General features: G+C 42.6%; 2 protein-coding genes across 2 annotated transcripts; one reads left to right on the top strand and one right to left on the bottom strand.

Moving 5' to 3' along the window:
• Window positions 1-334: 334 nt before the first annotated feature.
• Window positions 335-12,349, bottom strand: LOC131447849 (uncharacterized). The gene is made up of 23 exons (XM_058619932.1): window positions 12,059-12,349; window positions 11,832-11,986; window positions 10,935-11,162; window positions 10,527-10,784; window positions 9,789-10,244; window positions 9,178-9,309; window positions 8,837-8,953; window positions 7,984-8,215; window positions 7,685-7,839; window positions 7,066-7,216; window positions 6,523-6,844; window positions 5,955-6,188; window positions 5,518-5,751; window positions 4,308-5,252; window positions 3,369-3,507; window positions 2,975-3,270; window positions 2,703-2,880; window positions 2,490-2,606; window positions 2,280-2,413; window positions 1,736-1,924; window positions 1,409-1,635; window positions 1,108-1,323; window positions 335-840 (listed from the first exon to the last, which is right to left on the bottom strand). Exons 2-23 carry the CDS (start codon window positions 11,913-11,915, stop codon window positions 512-514), a joined length of 5,373 nt encoding a protein of 1,790 aa, XP_058475915.1. The 5' UTR covers window positions 11,916-11,986; window positions 12,059-12,349; the 3' UTR covers window positions 335-511.
• Window positions 12,350-12,754: 405 nt separating this feature from the next.
• On the top strand, window positions 12,755-15,193 carry oxsm (3-oxoacyl-ACP synthase, mitochondrial). The gene is made up of 2 exons (XM_058619923.1): window positions 12,755-14,007; window positions 14,645-15,193. Exons 1-2 carry the CDS (start codon window positions 13,025-13,027, stop codon window positions 15,045-15,047), a joined length of 1,386 nt encoding a protein of 461 aa, XP_058475906.1. The 5' UTR covers window positions 12,755-13,024; the 3' UTR covers window positions 15,048-15,193.
• Window positions 15,194-18,005: the final 2,812 nt, after the last annotated feature.

Below are 18,005 nucleotides of genomic sequence, written 5' to 3'. Positions count from 1 at the left end.
AAATTTGCTCTTGTCACAAATTATAGTGTTTGGGAAACACTGGCTTAAGGTAAAAAGCTGAAATAGGGGAAACAACATTTTCCTCAAAATCAGCTTCTTTTTTATTTAAAATAAAAAAAAATACTACTTAGGCAATACCGGTTAAAACAAAACTAAATGAAAAAGAATAACAGAAACTCCAAAGTTTTAAAGAGCGGTTTGATGGTTCAGTCGACCATTTCCACATTCTTCCCTGTTTGTATCGACAGTGCAAATGAACAGCTCTTGTTCTCATTTTGATTGTAACAGATTTTTTTTTGTGGTTGAAATTGCAATTGCAAAATGCATTTGAATTCAAATATACAATTTCAATGCAAAAAAAAAAAAAAAAAATCAAGAAATTATTTTTTAAAATTCAGGCATGGAAGACATTCACACTGTTCAAGTTGAAGTACAACTTTTCTTTCTTAAAATCAGAACATTCACTGAAAAATACACAGTATTTTATCAAGAGTACTTTGAGAAAGGGATCTTAAAGTGTCAGTTCATCATCCACTCCAATGTCCGTGATGGCTTGCAAGAGGATGACGTCCTGCTCGTCTTCCTCCAACACATAGTGTACGGGCTTCAGGTTGGGCTTATGGCTGGAGCGATTAATTCTCCTGCTGAACGTGTCGACATCGGGATGGCACTCGCAGGGAAACGTATGAAAGTCAACGCAGAGGTCCTTGAAGAAGAAGAGGTTGTTAGCCTGCACTTGGCTCTGCTTCATCAGCCTCCTGCCCTTTGCGGCCGAGATTATTTTCCCATGATAATCGCAGACGATGCTGCCTTTTGCGAAATGGCGCGTTGCAACCACTCCTGTAAATCCAGAGAATTGGACGTTTGTAGTGTAAACTCAAAATAACTAAACACACATTACAGGACAACACCACTCATCCTCGTCAAAGTGATATTTATGTTCAACCCCAAGTGTGCAAATTAAAGGACCAGTTCCACCTCTCATTTGTACTTCTACAACCTCATTTAACCTTCTAGAATCGAGTCATCAATATAAGAATTGGGGACACCATATGTCTAATTAGAAAGGCAAAGTCTAAAGTGGGTTTGAAGCAAAGATTTTCTTACCTAGTCGTTTCTGGTCACCAAAGGTCTTGACAGCGAGACCTTTCCACGACTGATTTTTAATATTGTTAACAAGGTCAGTTTTATTCATGGTGTTCTTGGGAGTTGGTTTCCACTTCTGGACAACGGCCTTCAGCTTAGGGTGGTTGTTCTTCCACCCCTCCTTCTTTATCAGCCGGGCCACACTTAAAACTGATGGTTTGCGCTGTGTGAAATGTGCTGAAAGAGAGAATAATCAAGTCATGCAGACAGACTAAATGATCATTACCGATTAATTATTGCAGCTTGGTCCTCGTGAACTTACAAAGCAGGTATGCCTCTCTCACTTTGACCTGGATAAATCGCCACTTATCGTAATAACCACGCTGCACTGGAATCCCAGCTTTGATCAACTGCTTTGGGCTGGGCGGCCGGCCATCTTTCGTAACAGGGAACTTTTCGATTATGGCAGCAAACCCTGCTGCTGCCTGCTGTCGAGAGCCTGAAGGTGAAGGCAGGACCTCTTCCTGAGGAGTCTGTTCTGTAGGAGAGCTTAAAAAAGAAGGGAAGTAAGGGTTAAAATAGTGTATTGTAAATTAGGACAACTTGGCAAACCTGTTGTATTGATTTATGATTTAAGAGGAACAAATACTTTTCCAACGCCATCTCTGTGGCCACTGGTTTCTGCAGTGTCAGCACCATGGAATGTTTAGTTGCCACAGGAGTGGACTGAACCAGATAGTCAGCCACAAATTCCTTTCGAGTCTCCGTAAGAAATTCGGCTGCCTGTGCCTCAACAATCCTTTGGACAATCCTGTTTCTGGCCTCATCCAAATTGTATCTGCAGAAACAAAATATGACATGAGAACATCAACTGTGATGTAACTGTTTTAAGCAACAAGATCCAATAAATCAAACGCTAATGTGCTAGCCTGGGTGGACCCAGCCGAGTCCGCCCAGGTAAGGACGTGGCCAACTTCAGAATTTCCTAAAACAAGCGAACCAATCACAAATGGCTTTTTTCCCCCTGGTGCACTAGAGGCAGCCTTCATCCGATAACAGAGAGGTGACGTCTGTTTGTTTGTTGACAGGTTTTCTATTGTTCTGCATATGTCAACTGGATCATTGGTCTGATTGGTTGTTGGTCTATGTCACGCCTTTAACGAAAAAGCACATTCAAATATACAAGTACGTACATCTTATACAAACGGATGAGGTCACTGTAGGTAGATATGTTGGCTTTTCCAAAGGAGTTCACAAAGAACTTCTCGCAGTCGCTGCTGCTGCCGATGTGCCATGGCCGAATATACTTGTAGTATGCCTGAAACCACTGTGACAGGCAAAAAACAACGATTAGTTTATTAAAATACATGATTAAAATGGAATCTGGTTGTTAAAGAACTTACAGATTCCTCCTCCTGTGTGATAGTGACTTCTACAATCATCCTTCCTGTCATCCGATGATGGCTGGTGCCAATCATAACTCTGCCATGTGCCCTGGTCCGGTTAACCCACTCTCGCACCTGGAAAACAATACGACACCAGAATTCAGTATCATATATATATCCAAACAACCGTGAAATGAGATTAAGAAGAAGAAAAAAAAAAGATGCAATTACAGTCAAGTTTGTCACAGTTATTGGACGCTGGAAATAACGAAGTATGAGAATTGCTTCCAGGTAGTAGCGGTACATCGTTTTCTCCTGCACAGAAAGCACGGTGTCGCTGCTAAGCTTGTTAAAGCTGTTCATGAAGTCTTGCTTCCCGAGCCTCAACACCTCCTGGCAATCCTTAACACTAATAAATATTTAAAAACAAGGGTTAGTAAATACTACCAGACAATAACAAACAATAGGAACATGTAACAAGAATAATAACAGTGAAGAACCACCTGGGTTTGGAATCCTTCTGGAGGTCTGAATGCCGAAGCGACCTCAACATCGTCTCGGTGGTTGCTAACATTGTTCTGAGCTGTGTGTCTTTCTGCTTCAGATCCGGATGGGTCCTCAAAAATTCAAAGAACCCGATGATGCTCCTGGTATGGCTCATTAGACTTTTTGTGGACAAGCCCATGCACTTTAGTTTCTGCAGGTAGCCTGTGGTCTCCGCTGGCTTTGTGACGAAGTCCAGAGTTAGGATGTCCCCGCTTGGCTGTAAGTAGCGCAGGTACTTAGACACTTGGTCCACCTTGAAGAGGGATGAGGTGAAAAAACAATGTAAAAAGGTGTTTGCCATGTGTGGTGTGGAAACTGCAGCGCTAAAACTAATGCCTATAGACATCTCACCTCTAATCGGTAGTATGGCTTGTGCATGCTCTCGACAAGGTGTTTTTTAAAGTCCTTGATGATGTTTGTGTCATCGGGAAATTTTGTGTAGAGACCAGCTTCTTTCATTTGAAACCGCTTGGTTGGGGACCTGCTGTTGCTGAAAAAAAAGACAAAAGATAAATTCAATTATTTAGTCTCTAGGACAACATTCATACTAGTCTTGTACATTTAAAAAAAAATGTTCTGCTGCAGACAAGGAGTGCAATGATTAATTGATTACATTTTTTTAATAATTAAAAAGATATTATGATTTTTCACCTTCTTAAATGTGAATATTTTCAGTATTCTTTGCTCCATATAACAAAAAAAAAATCCTTTTGGTTTGTGCAACATTTTTCAATATTTTGTGGACCAGACCACTAATCGAATAATCATGAAAATAATGAAAAGGTTCTCTCTAGATGAAGCTGTTGTCAACACTACCCGGATGTTTAAGAGCCCAGAAAACAGAGATGTTAAAAACAGAAAACACAGCTGGCTAAATTTTTCATTTTCAAAATTACAAGGCTGCAATTTAGTCTGAACAGACAGAACCTGCCTGAGACAGCATAAAAACAACGATATTTACTACCTGCCGTGACCGAAAAGCTCCGTTAAAAGCTCATGTGCTTGTTTTTCACCTTTGTCTTACGAGTTGTACTATATAAGCAGAGGTGAAAATCTGTTTCCAGTTTACACCATCACACATATGCCTGGTGTACCTGAACATATGATAGAAAACTGAAAGGTTTGTATCATTAGACAGTTTTCAAATTAAAAAACATCATGATATATATAAATGTTGCCTCAATACCAGCCTAGAAGGATAATTTTAGACAGGCCCCAAAAACCTTTACAAAAAATGCAATGTCATCTGAAATCATAAATGTATAAAATGTGTTAATTTAGTGTGCATACCCTCGAAAGGAGCGGTTTCTTAACCTCCTATACTTGGATGGAGAGGCCAAGGCCACAGCCGATGCTTCAGCCTCAGCCGGCCGACATCCCGGCGGACGCCCTAGCCAACATCTCTGGGGAACCACCGCCGACATCTCTGGGGAACCATGGGTGCCGTTGGCCTCTAGGGAATCAGAGGGGTCAGTAACAGTTCCTGAGGTGGAGGCTGTGGAAGTGGCGGAGGCCGTGGAAGCGGTGGCCATTGCAACATCGCATGCTTCAACTGTCGCTTCAGCTTCAGCCGACGCTTCAGCCGACGCTTCAGCCGACACTTCAGCCGACACTTCAGCCGACACTTCAGCCGACACTTCAGCCGACACTTCAGCCGACACAGGCTGATGTCCTGGCGGACGCCCCAGCCAGCATCCCGGCAGACGACCCAGCCGCCGCCCCGGTGGTTCAACCGACGCTTCAGCCTCAACCGACGCTTCAGCCGACGCTTCAGCCGGCCAACGCACCAGCTGACACCTCAGCTGACATCTCTGGGGAACCACCGCCGACATCTCTGGGAGTCCATGGGTGCCGGTGGCCTCTAGGGAATCAGAGGGGTCAGTAACAGTTCCTGAGGTGGAGGCCGTGGAAGTGGTGGCCATTGCAACATTGCTTGTTTCTTCTGCGTCCATGTCCAAGTCATCGGGCAAATCCATAATGAAGAAACCTCGCCTAAGAAGGTCCTTGATCACTGCAGAGCGACTGGGCCTGTGCGGCACGAGCTCACAGATTTTGTTGTAATACCAAGTCCTGTTGGCATGGACCCACATACTGGAAGAGGCCTTGGCCTTCCGACACTCGGCAGCTCTCTTCTGCCGTGTGCTCGTTTTCATGCACACCAGGGAGAGGTGAACAGAGATGTTGGACTGGGGCTTGTGGCAGATCAAGCAGTGCACAGTGCCGCAATCAGCATACCTTAAAGATAACAACAACAAAAAAGACGGAACAGAAAGAGAAGTTCAAAATTAGAATTTTGAGGTGTAAACAATTAAAACAAGTATGTTGAGCAGACAGGGAGGAAATTCTTCTCCTGGTTCTAGTGAATAATAGAAGTAACCTATAATGACTCACAGCAAAGCTACACCACATAACAAAGATGAATAGATAAAATTGTCTTCTTAGTATGACAAACAGTCGCATTAACAATATATGTAATAATCAAAATTCATGCTGAACCCACTCGGAATTCTGGCAATCCTGTGATGTTGTTTCTTCCCTCCTCCTCTTCCGACTGCTCGGCTGGGTGTCAGACTGTTGTAAGGTCTCCACCGACGACGGCATTAAAGACGTCCTGTCGGCCACTACTGGTGAAACGTAACTGGTGTAATTCACAGCCTCCTTTGGTTCTGTGAGTTTTCCATTAGACAAGTGCTGGTCATCAGTCTGCATGGGCTCTGACCGGCTGGGACTGTCTCTAAGGGAAAGAGTTAATATGGAAAGGAACGGTTAAATATGGAAGTATGTAACTTCACAGCATAGGAAGTTTTTTCACTTTTTTCCCCCATTTCATCTTGTTTTTTGAATGAGTGAATGAAGCAATAATGTACATGTTCAAGAGCTTTACAGCTACGATGACACATTTGTAGTGGATTTGTCTCCAGTAAGGCCTCACACTACCTGTCAATGATGATGTGCTTTGAATTTGGAGAATCAGATGATGTTTCTTCCCTGTTCCTCTTCTTCCTCTGACTTCTCATCGCTCTAGGACTGAGTGGCAGCGTCGTGCTGTTGGCTGCTATAATGGCTGAAATGCGCCTAGAAGAACGCACAGGCTGCTGCGGTTCTGCGAGTTCACCATTCGACAAGTTCTGGTCACTGTACTGTGTGGACTCTGATTGGCTGGGGCTGTTTCTAGGGGAACAGGAGACAATGGAAATAAAAGGAAAGACTGAATATGGAAGTATTTGAATTTGGAACACAACATTGAAAGTTTGACTTCAATGCACAATGGTTGCATCCACACACTGTTGATTTCTTGGAGACTCAACCAATAAAGCAATAACTCAACAGATTTACACCTACTATTGAAAATTCATTCTAGGGCCTATAAGTGGAGAAAAGCGGACAAGAAGGTTACACACTGAGATTCATCCCCTCCTGTCGGCCCTCTGGTCAAAGCAACGGCACCAAAACATAGAGAGTCATCGTTTGTAGTGAATCTTTCACCACTGAAGCTTCACTCTACCTGTTGACGGTGTGCTTTGAATTTGGGGAGTTATTTGATGTTACTTCTTTACTCCTCCGTGTCCGGATCCTTGTCTCTCTGGGACCAGGTGGTGGCAACGTCCCGTTGGCCACTACTGATGAAAAGTTTGCAGGGTCTTCTGATATGTGACTGAAGGAACCCACAGTCTCCCCTGTCTTTACAGGGTGACCACGTCCACTTATGACTGGATTTTCTTCCGTGTCTTTGGTGCTTCCCGAAAAATCGCCCGTCTGATCTTCTCTGTTGGTGTCATCTCCTGCTTGCTCCGCCCCATTACCGTTGTCCTCGTTTCCATCATCACCTGGAAAATGGAATATGTATGGAATGAATGTCCACGCCATCTTCATCTGGAAACTAATTTTATTATACAACTAAACCTCCAACAGATGCACATTCAGATTGTAACTGAATTAGCTTATTCTGGTATTTTTTGTAATTTCAAGAATTTTCAACCAATTGAAACTCTGGAGAAGACAAAACAATATCCCTCCTTCCCCAACCAAAACATCAATACTTTCTCACCAGGTACATTCTGCTGAGTGCTTGCCTGGATCTCCTCCTCAATATCTGGGTCTGATGAATAATCTTCTTCCTCCTCCTCCTCCAGTTCTTCTTCATCCTCTTCCACTCCATTCATATCTTTTGTTTCTTTTCCCTTTTTTGATTTGTTGTCCTGCAAACAAGATGTGTTACCTGAAGATAAGTAATCTGCTTATAACAAGATGGGGTATAAAACACATATACTGCGGGACCTTATACGTTCGAGCAATATGGATTTTATTCCCTTTATTCCGATATAAAGTGGCTCAGTGGTTAAGACCGGTACCCTGTGTGCAAAAGACTCCATGGTCGCAAGTTCAACTCCACCCCTGGCAGGTTGTACTCAATTCCCTTGTAAATCGCTTTGGATTAAAGCGTCTGCTAAGTGACATTTAATGTAATGTAATAAATAAAGACATCTTTGTTTCACAGCTCATTATGAAATCACAGTATCACTCTATTGAAATGGATCACAATGTACACAATGTTCTGTTCCGACATCTGTCACCTGACACTTGTTTCACATATGAATGTGAAATCAAAAGGAATATGTGGACAATGACTGCAAAAAAAAAAAAACAGTTCCCAGATGCAGTCAAACCTTTATCTTAAGCTGGTTGTTCCTCTCCTGCTCCTCTATGTCATCTTGTTTGACGGCATATTTGCTGAAGACCAAGTCCAGCTGGGATATCGCCACTTCTCTGTTCAATTGCAGCTTTCGCTTCAGCGAGGGGTCCAAGAGAGCCGGATCTGAGGCTTCGTAGGGGGTTGGAGAAAAGGTATGAGATTAATTGTATGAAACGTGAAAGGAGGAGAGGGACAGATGATGGGAAAAGAACAAAGGAGCGGGTGAATGTCAGAGAAAGGTGCTCTGTGGCTGAGAAGTTTACAAAGCCTTACCAGGTTTATAGGAGTCGGTGAGATAAGAGCCAAAGTTGTACACTAGGTCCAGGTGACGTCGCTCCTGCATGCTGTTCCCGGTCTCTCTGAATGCATCCAACGCCATCTGGTTCAGCTGTTTTCTATTCAGGCACAGGTTGTGATGCTTGTTGGCCTGCAACACCAACTGGAGGATGTCCTGGTAGTCCGGAGGGTGTATCCGGACCTCTGTACTGTTTATGAAATGCTCAATCTGACAAGAAGAACGAATCAGGGGCAAGCTTTATTCACCCACAGTAATCCACTGGTACTTGATTCATATTGCCAATTAACTTTGCTTTTGCACAATGTTCCTCTAATTGTACTAGAAAGTGCAAGTTCTGCAACATATCTGCGGCAAATCCAGTCAATTTTCATACATTCCAAAGTGCTTCACATGCTTTACTGTGCTTTTAGTCACAGTGTTCTGACATTTGGCATCATCTGCTTGGAAATTTGTTTGGAAATGCTTCAGAAGCCCAGAAAAACCCTGTTGGGGAAACAGTGACAACAGCCAACAAACTCTTAGCAGTACTATTACAAAGCATGGAGGGCAGCAGAACCACAAACAGGGCAAGGACTATTATGAGGCATGACGGGAGGCATCCTCATTTAAAACTCCTCCAATCTGATAGATGATATTGCCCCCAAAAACAGAGCCAAAATGTCTAATTTGACAAGTTATTACGTTTTGAAAACTCATACAATAACAAAAACCTTAGATGACTTCAATGTAAATGTGACATTTGTTGTCACTGTGTGGACACAGGTTTGCGAGCGTGTCCACCAGTTTGTGGTGTCCACTAATAAAACTTAATAAAGCAACAAAGCTTACCCTGCTGTTGATCTCAGGATAACGAGTGCTTGTGTAGGGAATCCTCTGCTCGATGGCTCGGCCTGTTAGCCTGTTGCAACCCTTCAGTTCACAGAGCTTTTCATAAATTTTCATCATCTGGGGAAAGAATGAAGACGCCCGAAAGCTTTAAATTTGGGATGGAGAACTTCGAACTGTAGTGGGCAACACTACACCTCTCAGTATACAGCCTGCCAGAAATTAATATTATCAGAGGAAGAAGAGGAGGAAAGAAATGAACTGTCACACAACCTGATGGTTACTCATATGGCTCTGTGGACAGGAGTCTTTGAGTCCTAAACAACATCAAACCTCTCACTGACCTTGCGTTTGAGCTTGTGCTCCTGGATGTATAACGAGTCCTCAGCTTCCAGGTTGTCTAAACTCAGCTCAGCCCGCTGCAGGCGGCAGATCTCCTCGTGGTACACCTTCAGCAGGTTCTCCAGGTACGCTGTCTGAGAGAAATTAGAAACACACACAAACACTCAGATGTGTTTCTCTACACAGATGGTGGTGAAGCAAAACTTGTGATGCTGATATTACACTGTAGTGATGAGTTCATAAGAAAATTACTGTTGAGTGAGTTATGTAACCCTTAAAAAAAAATAAAGATACATATTACATTAAATGTCATTTAGCAGATGCTTTTATCCAAAGCGACTTACAATAAGTGCATTTAAACATTTGGGTACAAATAAGAGCTAGAAGTAAGAAAGAGCTTCAAGTAAGCCAAACTATGAAGTGCAAGATATACTTACAGAACTCAGATTTTCCTTTAAATCTGCCTGATAAAAGCCCATTAATTGAATCAGTCCAATGAAATCAACTTTATCGATTGTCTTTATTAAAACCCTGGAATCTGCTTTTATATTACTGCTGAATTACTTAAAGGTCATTCTCTTCCAAACATATTAGTAGTCACATCCACACTAACCTGTTTCCTGGACCTCTTTGCATTTTTCTCTGCTTCTTGTTGCTCTTCCTTGTTGTCCTCTGTGTTCTCCTGCAGCACTGAGGTGGAAGGTTCTTTCTTTTCTGCAGCTGGTTTTCCTGCTTCTTCCACCTCATCATCTTCTTTAACTGTAGTCTTGCTTTTACCTTTAAGCATAACAAAGGCAGACTGGAGAGAACTTGAGGAAGAGGTACCAGAGTCAACCCTGGTGAGGGTCTGCCTCTTCTTGGCAGCACGAGTCCTGAGCACTATGCACAGTTCATTGATGAAGGCAAATGTTTTAGAGCGGTTGGTCTGTACACAGGTCAAACATTGCTCCAAGGTGTTCCTGAACTCCACAGATGACAGATAGTCAGGGGAGGCCTTGGTGTACTTGGTTTGGAGGAAGGTCAAGACCTCAGGGCAGTCCTGGGTGAGAGCTGAGCAGTGTTCAACAAACTAGGAGGCAGAAAAGGAAAAAATGAGATGACAGGGTGAAGGAAATACAGAATTTCAAGCTGAAGGGAACATAGGAGAGCTGCTGGTTTAACTGGGTTGGCAAATTTATCTTACTTGAGTAATTCAAATGATCAAAAAAAACATAGTCACAAAACAACACATTTGAAAGTACTGGTGCCATGCAGCAGTGAAGTAACAACTCCTGTGTGGACTTTGCTGTGGGAGAGTGAGTGAACAGATGTCAGATACAGTTTCAGTTTTTGCTCCTTATCACAAGCTCACCTTTGAGAACAATTTCTCATTCTCTGCCTGCAGGATATCAGTTTGCTCCTCTGCTGTGGCAAGAGGTGACTGAGGTATGAGGATGGAGGCCGGCAGGTGAGCTCGGTGCAGCAAGACACGTATGGCCTTACACTCAGTGAGCAAGGTGGAGGCAGTGAAGGCAGGCTGAGGACTCTCTCTCTCTTTATAATTTTCCAGGACTATGCAGTCATCTGCCTTCGACGCAGGTCCCACTGCCATCTTAGACACTGGCTGTTTCTGTTTTCAGAAAACACACATAGGATGAGTGTCTATCAGTGAAACAGGTGCTATAGCATAACACAGATAATCACCTTCTATTTGGAGGTCTTCTTTCAGGTAAGAAGTAATGAAAGACAGACCACTTTGGTCCCCTTTTTATAAGCTTACCTTTGAGAACAACTTCTCCTTCTCTGCCTGTCGGACATGGGTTTGCTTCTTTGTCTTTGATGTGGCAAAAGGTGACTGAGTAATGTGGTTAAAGGCCAGCTGCTGAGATTTGTGCAGCGAGACACGTTTGGATCGACGCTGAGGACCCCTCTCTTCATCGTCACCCAGGACTACAATCTTATCTGCCATCAAGGAGGGTGCCACTGCCATCCAAAATGCAAGATGTTTCTATTTTCGGGAAAAACAAACCGGGAGTGTTGGGTCAATGAAACTGATATTACATAAAACAATCACCAGATTACTAAAGTAACTGCAAACTACTTTGAAAGACAATTTAAATTGGCTTGATTGAGTTATTCAAATGAATTTAGAAGCTTCTTAAACATGAATATGTTTGGTTTTCTCTTCAATGACTGCATATGTTTTTGGTTTGGGGACACAATAAACGTTCATGGACTTTGTCATTTAGAAGTTTGAGAAACCCGCACCACTGGTGGTACACAAGCTTCCTCTGGTGGAACTTTGGAATGTGTGTGTAGAAAAAGAAACAAGTGACAAAAAAAGCTATAATAAATTAAATAATAATAATTAAAGTCATTTTATCTCTCTAAATCTAACTTCTCTATACCAGTGTGTGAAGTATATGTGGGGAAGAGGATGATGATAAAAGGGCAAATTATGTTATTGGGAATAACTCTGTCTCCTGTGTAAAGTCCATATCTGATTTTGCTCGGATTATTTACACCACTGTATTTAAACGAAGGTGATAATGGTGTTACTTCAAGAGCTTGTGTTTTCAGGTGGTACTTGATATAAAACGTTTGAGAACCACCGTTATAAAGAGATGTTGTAGTCGCAGTAGCATGGCTTTAGATGTTAGAACAGACTCGCACTTACACTTTCTCTTAATTCCGTGTGAATAAAACCGTTCGCGTTTCGACACGATGTCTTGCTTTGGTCTGTTGCATTGCAGCGAGACATGCCAGCATTTTCCCCAAAACTCCCCCGATTTTTGACTGTAAAGTTCGCAGCCCTGCTGTAACTGCAAGTGACTGCGCAACACACTTCAAATTAAACAAAGCAGGGGGATAAGATACAAACAGACGCCGTGACACACTACGCACCTGGTGTTTGGGAGAAGTTTATCGTGAAAACCAGAGGTTTATGCTCCGCCGCGACGCATTCCTACAAGACTGTTAGCTAAAACTAGCCTCGAGCGGTTTGTTAGCGGCGCTGCTTTGTTGACAAAAATGTCGACATGGACGAACAGTCTGTAAATTACATCACGAAGAAGTTAAGTGAGCCCGGTGTAATCGCGTTTTTATTCGCCCGTACCTTCTAGAAAACAATGTAAGTGGGTAACGGGGCTTTTTGGCAGCGCCATGGATGTTTTGGGTCCTACAGGAAGCTGCATGGAAGGCGCCTGAATGTTTGTAGCACTGTAAATATTCTATGTAATTATTTGTTTTGTTGTTACTTTTATATGATTTACGTTTTTTGATAGGATATTTTTAGCCCTACTTACACTTTTAAACGGACAGTGTTAGTTATAGTCGTTAAGCGACTGTGGCGTTGACTACATTTACAGGCATATGTAAGGACGGACGCGCTGGTCCCATGTGGTTGTTTTTATTTTGGCTGAGGTGATTCTCTGCAATGAGCAAATAAGTTATTTTCGGTTTGTTGAAACATTAGAATTAGTTCATTAGACAGATTAGTTCAGTAATTCGTGCATGGACTGAGCTCAGACTCCGTCTGTCACTGAACTGAAAACGGCTGAACAGGTTGTGATTCGGCTCACGATCGCCGAATCACTCTCGCTAAATACACCGGACGTCTATGTTAAATATTGAGATTTAAAAAAAAAAAATAATAATCCGTGCTAAATGTTTGAGATTAGACCACGTTTTCGGGATTTGTAAGTCTTTTTAAGTGATCTACAATTCGGCATTGTTCGGTTTGATTCCGGTTTGTCGAGCCGAGTCGTTCTCGATCTGTATAGTTAAAAGGCAACATTAGTCCAAACATCAGTTCTGGAGTATCAGGACGAAATTTCAAATTTAATATTGTAAGTTTATCTTTAAATCAACATGTCTGCTTTACAACTGTCCTGTTGGACTAAACTCCAGCTGAGTTCACAGAATATGAGGACACTTCTACGTATTATTTATCCACACAAACACTCCAGGCATCACAGCTCTGACGGTCAGAGAAGGAGGGTTGTTATCACTGGCATAGGTATTGTGTCTCCTCTGGGGACAGGGACTGCACTGCCCTGGGGGCACCTGATCAAGTCCCAGAGTGGGATTGTTGCCCTTGACCCTGAGGAGTACAATACTGTTCCCTGTAAAGTTGCTGCTCTGGTAAGCAGAGGGACTGAAGAGGGTCAATTTAACGCAGAGAAATTTGCTTCACGTGGAGAGATTAACAGCATGTCACCAGCCACGGTGATGGCCCTCGGAGCTGCTCAGCTTGCTCTGCAGGACTCAGGGTGGTACCCCACATCCCCAGAGGAACAGTTCAATACAGGGGTGGCTGTCGGCATGGGCATGGTGTCACTAGACGAGATAGCTTGCACCTCTGCGGCCTTCCAAGAGAAAGGCTACAGTAAAGTGAGCCCCTTCTTTGTGCCCCGCATCCTCGTCAACATGGCTGCCGGGCACATAAGCATCAAACACAAATTAAAAGGTCCCAATCATGCTGTGTCCACAGCGTGCGCCACAGGAGCACATGCCATAGGCGATGCTGCCAGGTTCATTGCCCATGGTGATGCAGTTGCTATGGTAACAGGCGGAACAGAATCTTGTGTGGGGCCTCTGGCAGTTGCTGGGTTCGCAAGGGCACGTGCCCTCGCCACCAAATGGAATGACACACCTGCGCTGGCATCAAGACCCTTTCACCCAGAGAGGGAGGGCTTTGTGATGGGCGAAGGAGCCACTGTGCTCCTGCTGGAGGAGCTGGAGCACGCAGTGAGGAGAGGAGCCAGGATCTATGCAGAGATCCTGGGGTACGGCCTCTCAGGGGACGCCAGTCACATCACTGCACCTACTGCAGATGGGGATGGTGCCTTCAGGTAATAATTAATAATTAACTAATTTCAGGATGTTGAAAAGCTGTTTTCTTTTTCACATTTGAGAGCCAATGTTTTTGCTTATATTCAGTATATGCTTATAAGGAAATTACAATTTCAGAGGATTCCACATTTATTCTGGCTATCAGATTGTAATATGTTGCATTTGCAGAATGGAACAAGTAATAATGAGATTTATGCCTTAGCCACATTTATAGAAAATGCGTGGTTTTTAAGAAAGCAAACATTATATCCATCTTAATAAGCCTCTTTGTATTGTTTTGTTTCTTATAAGCCCATATGAGCTGGGTATGATTGGCTGCACTTAAATCAACCAATCAGTCAGTCAATAATCAAAATCATCCACATCAGCATCTATTACTGTGTAAAGATTGACCTTCTGTCAGCATTCAAATCTACATTTTCTGTTTCTGTAAAGGTACCCATTGTAACTTTCAAGTTTCAGAGTTTTCTTACCCACTCACCAACCTGACATAGCAAGAACAGAGGTCCAGGTGCACAGAGGAAATGAAAGAGGCTCCATTTTCTCCATGAGCCATCAACACGATTTTGAAGTTGCTGTGTCACAGTGAGAAAGTTGTACATTCCTGCTTCAACTGTGTGCTCCCTGTCTTCGCAGGTGCATGTCTGCTGCCATCAGAGACGCTGGCGTCTCACTGGCTGATGTAACGTACGTGAACGCTCACGCCACGTCCACGCCGCTGGGTGACGCGGCAGAAAACGCGGCCATTAAAAGGCTCTTCAAGCAAAGCACTGAGAGCCTGGCCGTCTCCTCCACCAAAGGAGCCACGGGGCATCTGCTTGGGGCCGCGGGGGCTCTGGAGGCAGCGTTCACAGCTATGGCTTGCTACCATGGGATCCTGCCCCCAACCCTCAACCTAGACCGCACAGAGCCCGAGTTTGACCTGAACTATGTTCCCTGCACGGCACAGCCTTGGCGGACTCAGGGCCGCAGGGTCGCCCTCACAAACTCGTTTGGATTCGGTGGCACCAACGCTTCACTGTGTCTCAGCAGTGTGTGAGGACACGCACAGGCTAATCCTTGACCTTTTTCTTTATTAGAAATCACATCTAATCACATTTCTGCTATGATGGAGGTTCAATGACAGAATATTTATTAATCAAGCTACTGGTTGTTTGTTCTTGAGAATAAAACTGTGAATCTAAAGATTTTTTAATACAAGTTTCAATCCTTTCTTTTCTGAAATTTAAATGAAAAGCTTTAAAGGGATAATTCAGTTTTTTCAGCACTCACAAAGCAGTATACACCGCCAACACGCTGCTGTAGTCGGGAATCAACCCGTGAAACACAAGGAAAAATTGTCTGGCTCACCTAGTAAAGTGTATGCATGCTTACCAGAATATATAAATATATATATATTTACATGTGTGTGTATATATATATGTATATATGTATATATATACATATATATTTTTATATATACATATACATATACATATAACAATGTAAAAGATTTCCCATACAGGACATTACAAAGATTTGTTCTCAGTTGGTAGAGCTAGCCATTTGCAAAGTGACCCATGTTCAATTCCACCCATCAAAGATATATTAGGTGAGCCTTTTGTTAAATAGCTAAAGTCTGCTTTGCCTCATGACCCTGTTAGCAGCTAATTTATCTTGGAATAAATTATTTGAACCTTGATACAGAGCAGACCTGATCCTGGCTGGTCTAGTTCCTGTTATCTACAATGTGATCCTCAAAAACACTGTTGAATAAATAATCAGTGTGAAACATTTGTGCATAAAACCAGCAGATGGCGCTGGCGCACAGCAAGCAACTCAGTTGCTCTCAGGTGCTTTTGTATTTTTACTTGGATCAGAATCATTCGTTCACTTATCCTCATCATGAACACAAGTGTTCTGAACAAAGTGCTCTTTGTCTGCAGTTCCCTGCATTATTGCCTCTGTCACAGTAATCCTAATGTATTCCTGTGTGTTCCTGCGTTGAGGAACGACACAGACGGCAATCAACAAGATCAGCAAGATTCTCGACTTTGAAGAGAGCTTTGAGAGAGAGAGGGGACAAATCCAGTAGAATAAAGGGACGAGGATCAGGATTAAAGAATGAAGATAATTATGAAGGAGGACTTCAAACTGTGATCAAGAATGTTGCACTGTAGAGGGCAGCATTCAACTCTTGTGTACAGCCTGCAGGAAGTCATTAGAAGAGATGATTGCATTCCAGTTGAGAAGTTGGAAAAACCATGGATGCAAACTTATCAGTTGGGATTGTGAGGTTGCTCTGATTGTCTGAGTTGGAAGTCAGACCTTAGTTCTTCAGTATTCAGAAATTCCAACTGGAACACACTGTTAGAAATGAAGAAGCCTCTTGGATAAGAGGAAAATGGTCTTCAAATAAACTCATACAAGTCCAGTTGTCTCTCTCCAAGACTACATCTTTACAAACATTTGGTAAAGATAAAGTGTTCAACAGTTTACATTTAATGTTAGGATGCCTTATTGTTGTTCGGGCCCTTATATGTAGGTGATGTAACTGTTTATTCTTAGTTTGAACTGTATTTAACTTGATGAATATTGAACCACTGACAGTGAATTTTAAGGTGATCTAAAGGCCAGATAATGAACGACCGTACCGGGGAACATCTCTCCAGACCCATTTTTAGCCGGGATTTTTCATTAACTCTTCTCAATGTCACGTGCAGCTAATGGATAAATCAATTATTCATCCATTTTGAATTTTAAAAGTATCTGACAGAGATAAATTCAAAAGTATAAGCTCTTTTTTTTTTTTGCAGGCCAGAAAAAGGTACACCCAGATTCTGTGACCAACTTGCACTATCATAATTGACAGTCAGCCGGTATCAATTAAATGCCAATATGACGGAGTGATAGTATTAATCTGGACTCAAGATTAAAGGACAAGTTAATTTAATAATAATTTCCGGCAGGATGTACATTGAGGGGTGTAATGCTGCCCTCCAAAGTTCTTTATTTCAGTTTTTGTCATCCTCTCATCTCCTCAGTCTCATCCTTTTCTCATCCTTCTTCATTGCAATTGCCCCCTTTTTTCCAATTTAATTTTACATGACAGTACAGCTTGGGACCAACACTAGGAGTAACCTGGACATGGCCCTCCAGTGGCTGCGGTCAATTAAGATTGTTTTACTGATCAGGTAAGCTTCTCAGAGGTACCCAACCATTTATCTGTCAGGATTTGAACCAGCAACAAGCCAAGTTCATTTTCCACTACACCATGAGCTGTCCATTTTGGATCTATCTTCTGTTTCGATACCAAGTGGACCCAAAAATAAGGGTTTATGTGTTTATCTGATGGTAAAAACTGATTGGAATGAATTGGAATTCAATGGGATTTGAAACAATGTGGCAGTTTGGGAAATCCTACCTTTTAAATGCAACAGAATTTATCTGTTCATATTATTAACCCGTGAACAGTGCAAAAATAATTATCTAATACGAATTATAGTGTGTTTTATAGCTTGTGCTTGGACCAGTTCCAGTGAGCTACAGTAAAAAAAATAAAATACCGCAATCCTAGAATTCCTTTAAAAAACAAAAAGACTAAACCACGATAATGGTCATTTCTAATGAATGAATGAATGAATGGCCAGAGAGAAAGAGGACGAGAGAGAATGAGAAATACAGAGCCAATTTTAGAACCTGATGATAAACGGTGGTCCTTGTGGGACAGGGTGATATCAAAGGAATGCATGCCGACTCTGTTGCCATGGCAATCACAATTCATCTCGGATATCTTCTAATTAGATGGCAGGGATGTAGAGAAGGCAGAAGAAGGGAATAACATGAACCAAAGTCATCATTACAGGAGCAGGAATCGATAGTTCCTGTCCAGATAAGGCTGTGTTTCTACAGAGCGGCGGAGTGTGCGCTTCACTCTCACAGTTTTCTTCTTACAAAGATGTCAAATTAGGAGAAAAGTGATAAAAACAGGTGGAAAAACACCAGCTCACATGGCCAG

Source organism: Solea solea, chromosome 20, assembly GCF_958295425.1.
Source record: "Solea solea chromosome 20, fSolSol10.1, whole genome shotgun sequence".
Taxonomy (NCBI): domain Eukaryota; kingdom Metazoa; phylum Chordata; class Actinopteri; order Pleuronectiformes; family Soleidae; genus Solea; species Solea solea.
Note: the sequence above shows the minus strand (reverse complement) of the source record. Positions and strands in the feature narration are given on the sequence as shown.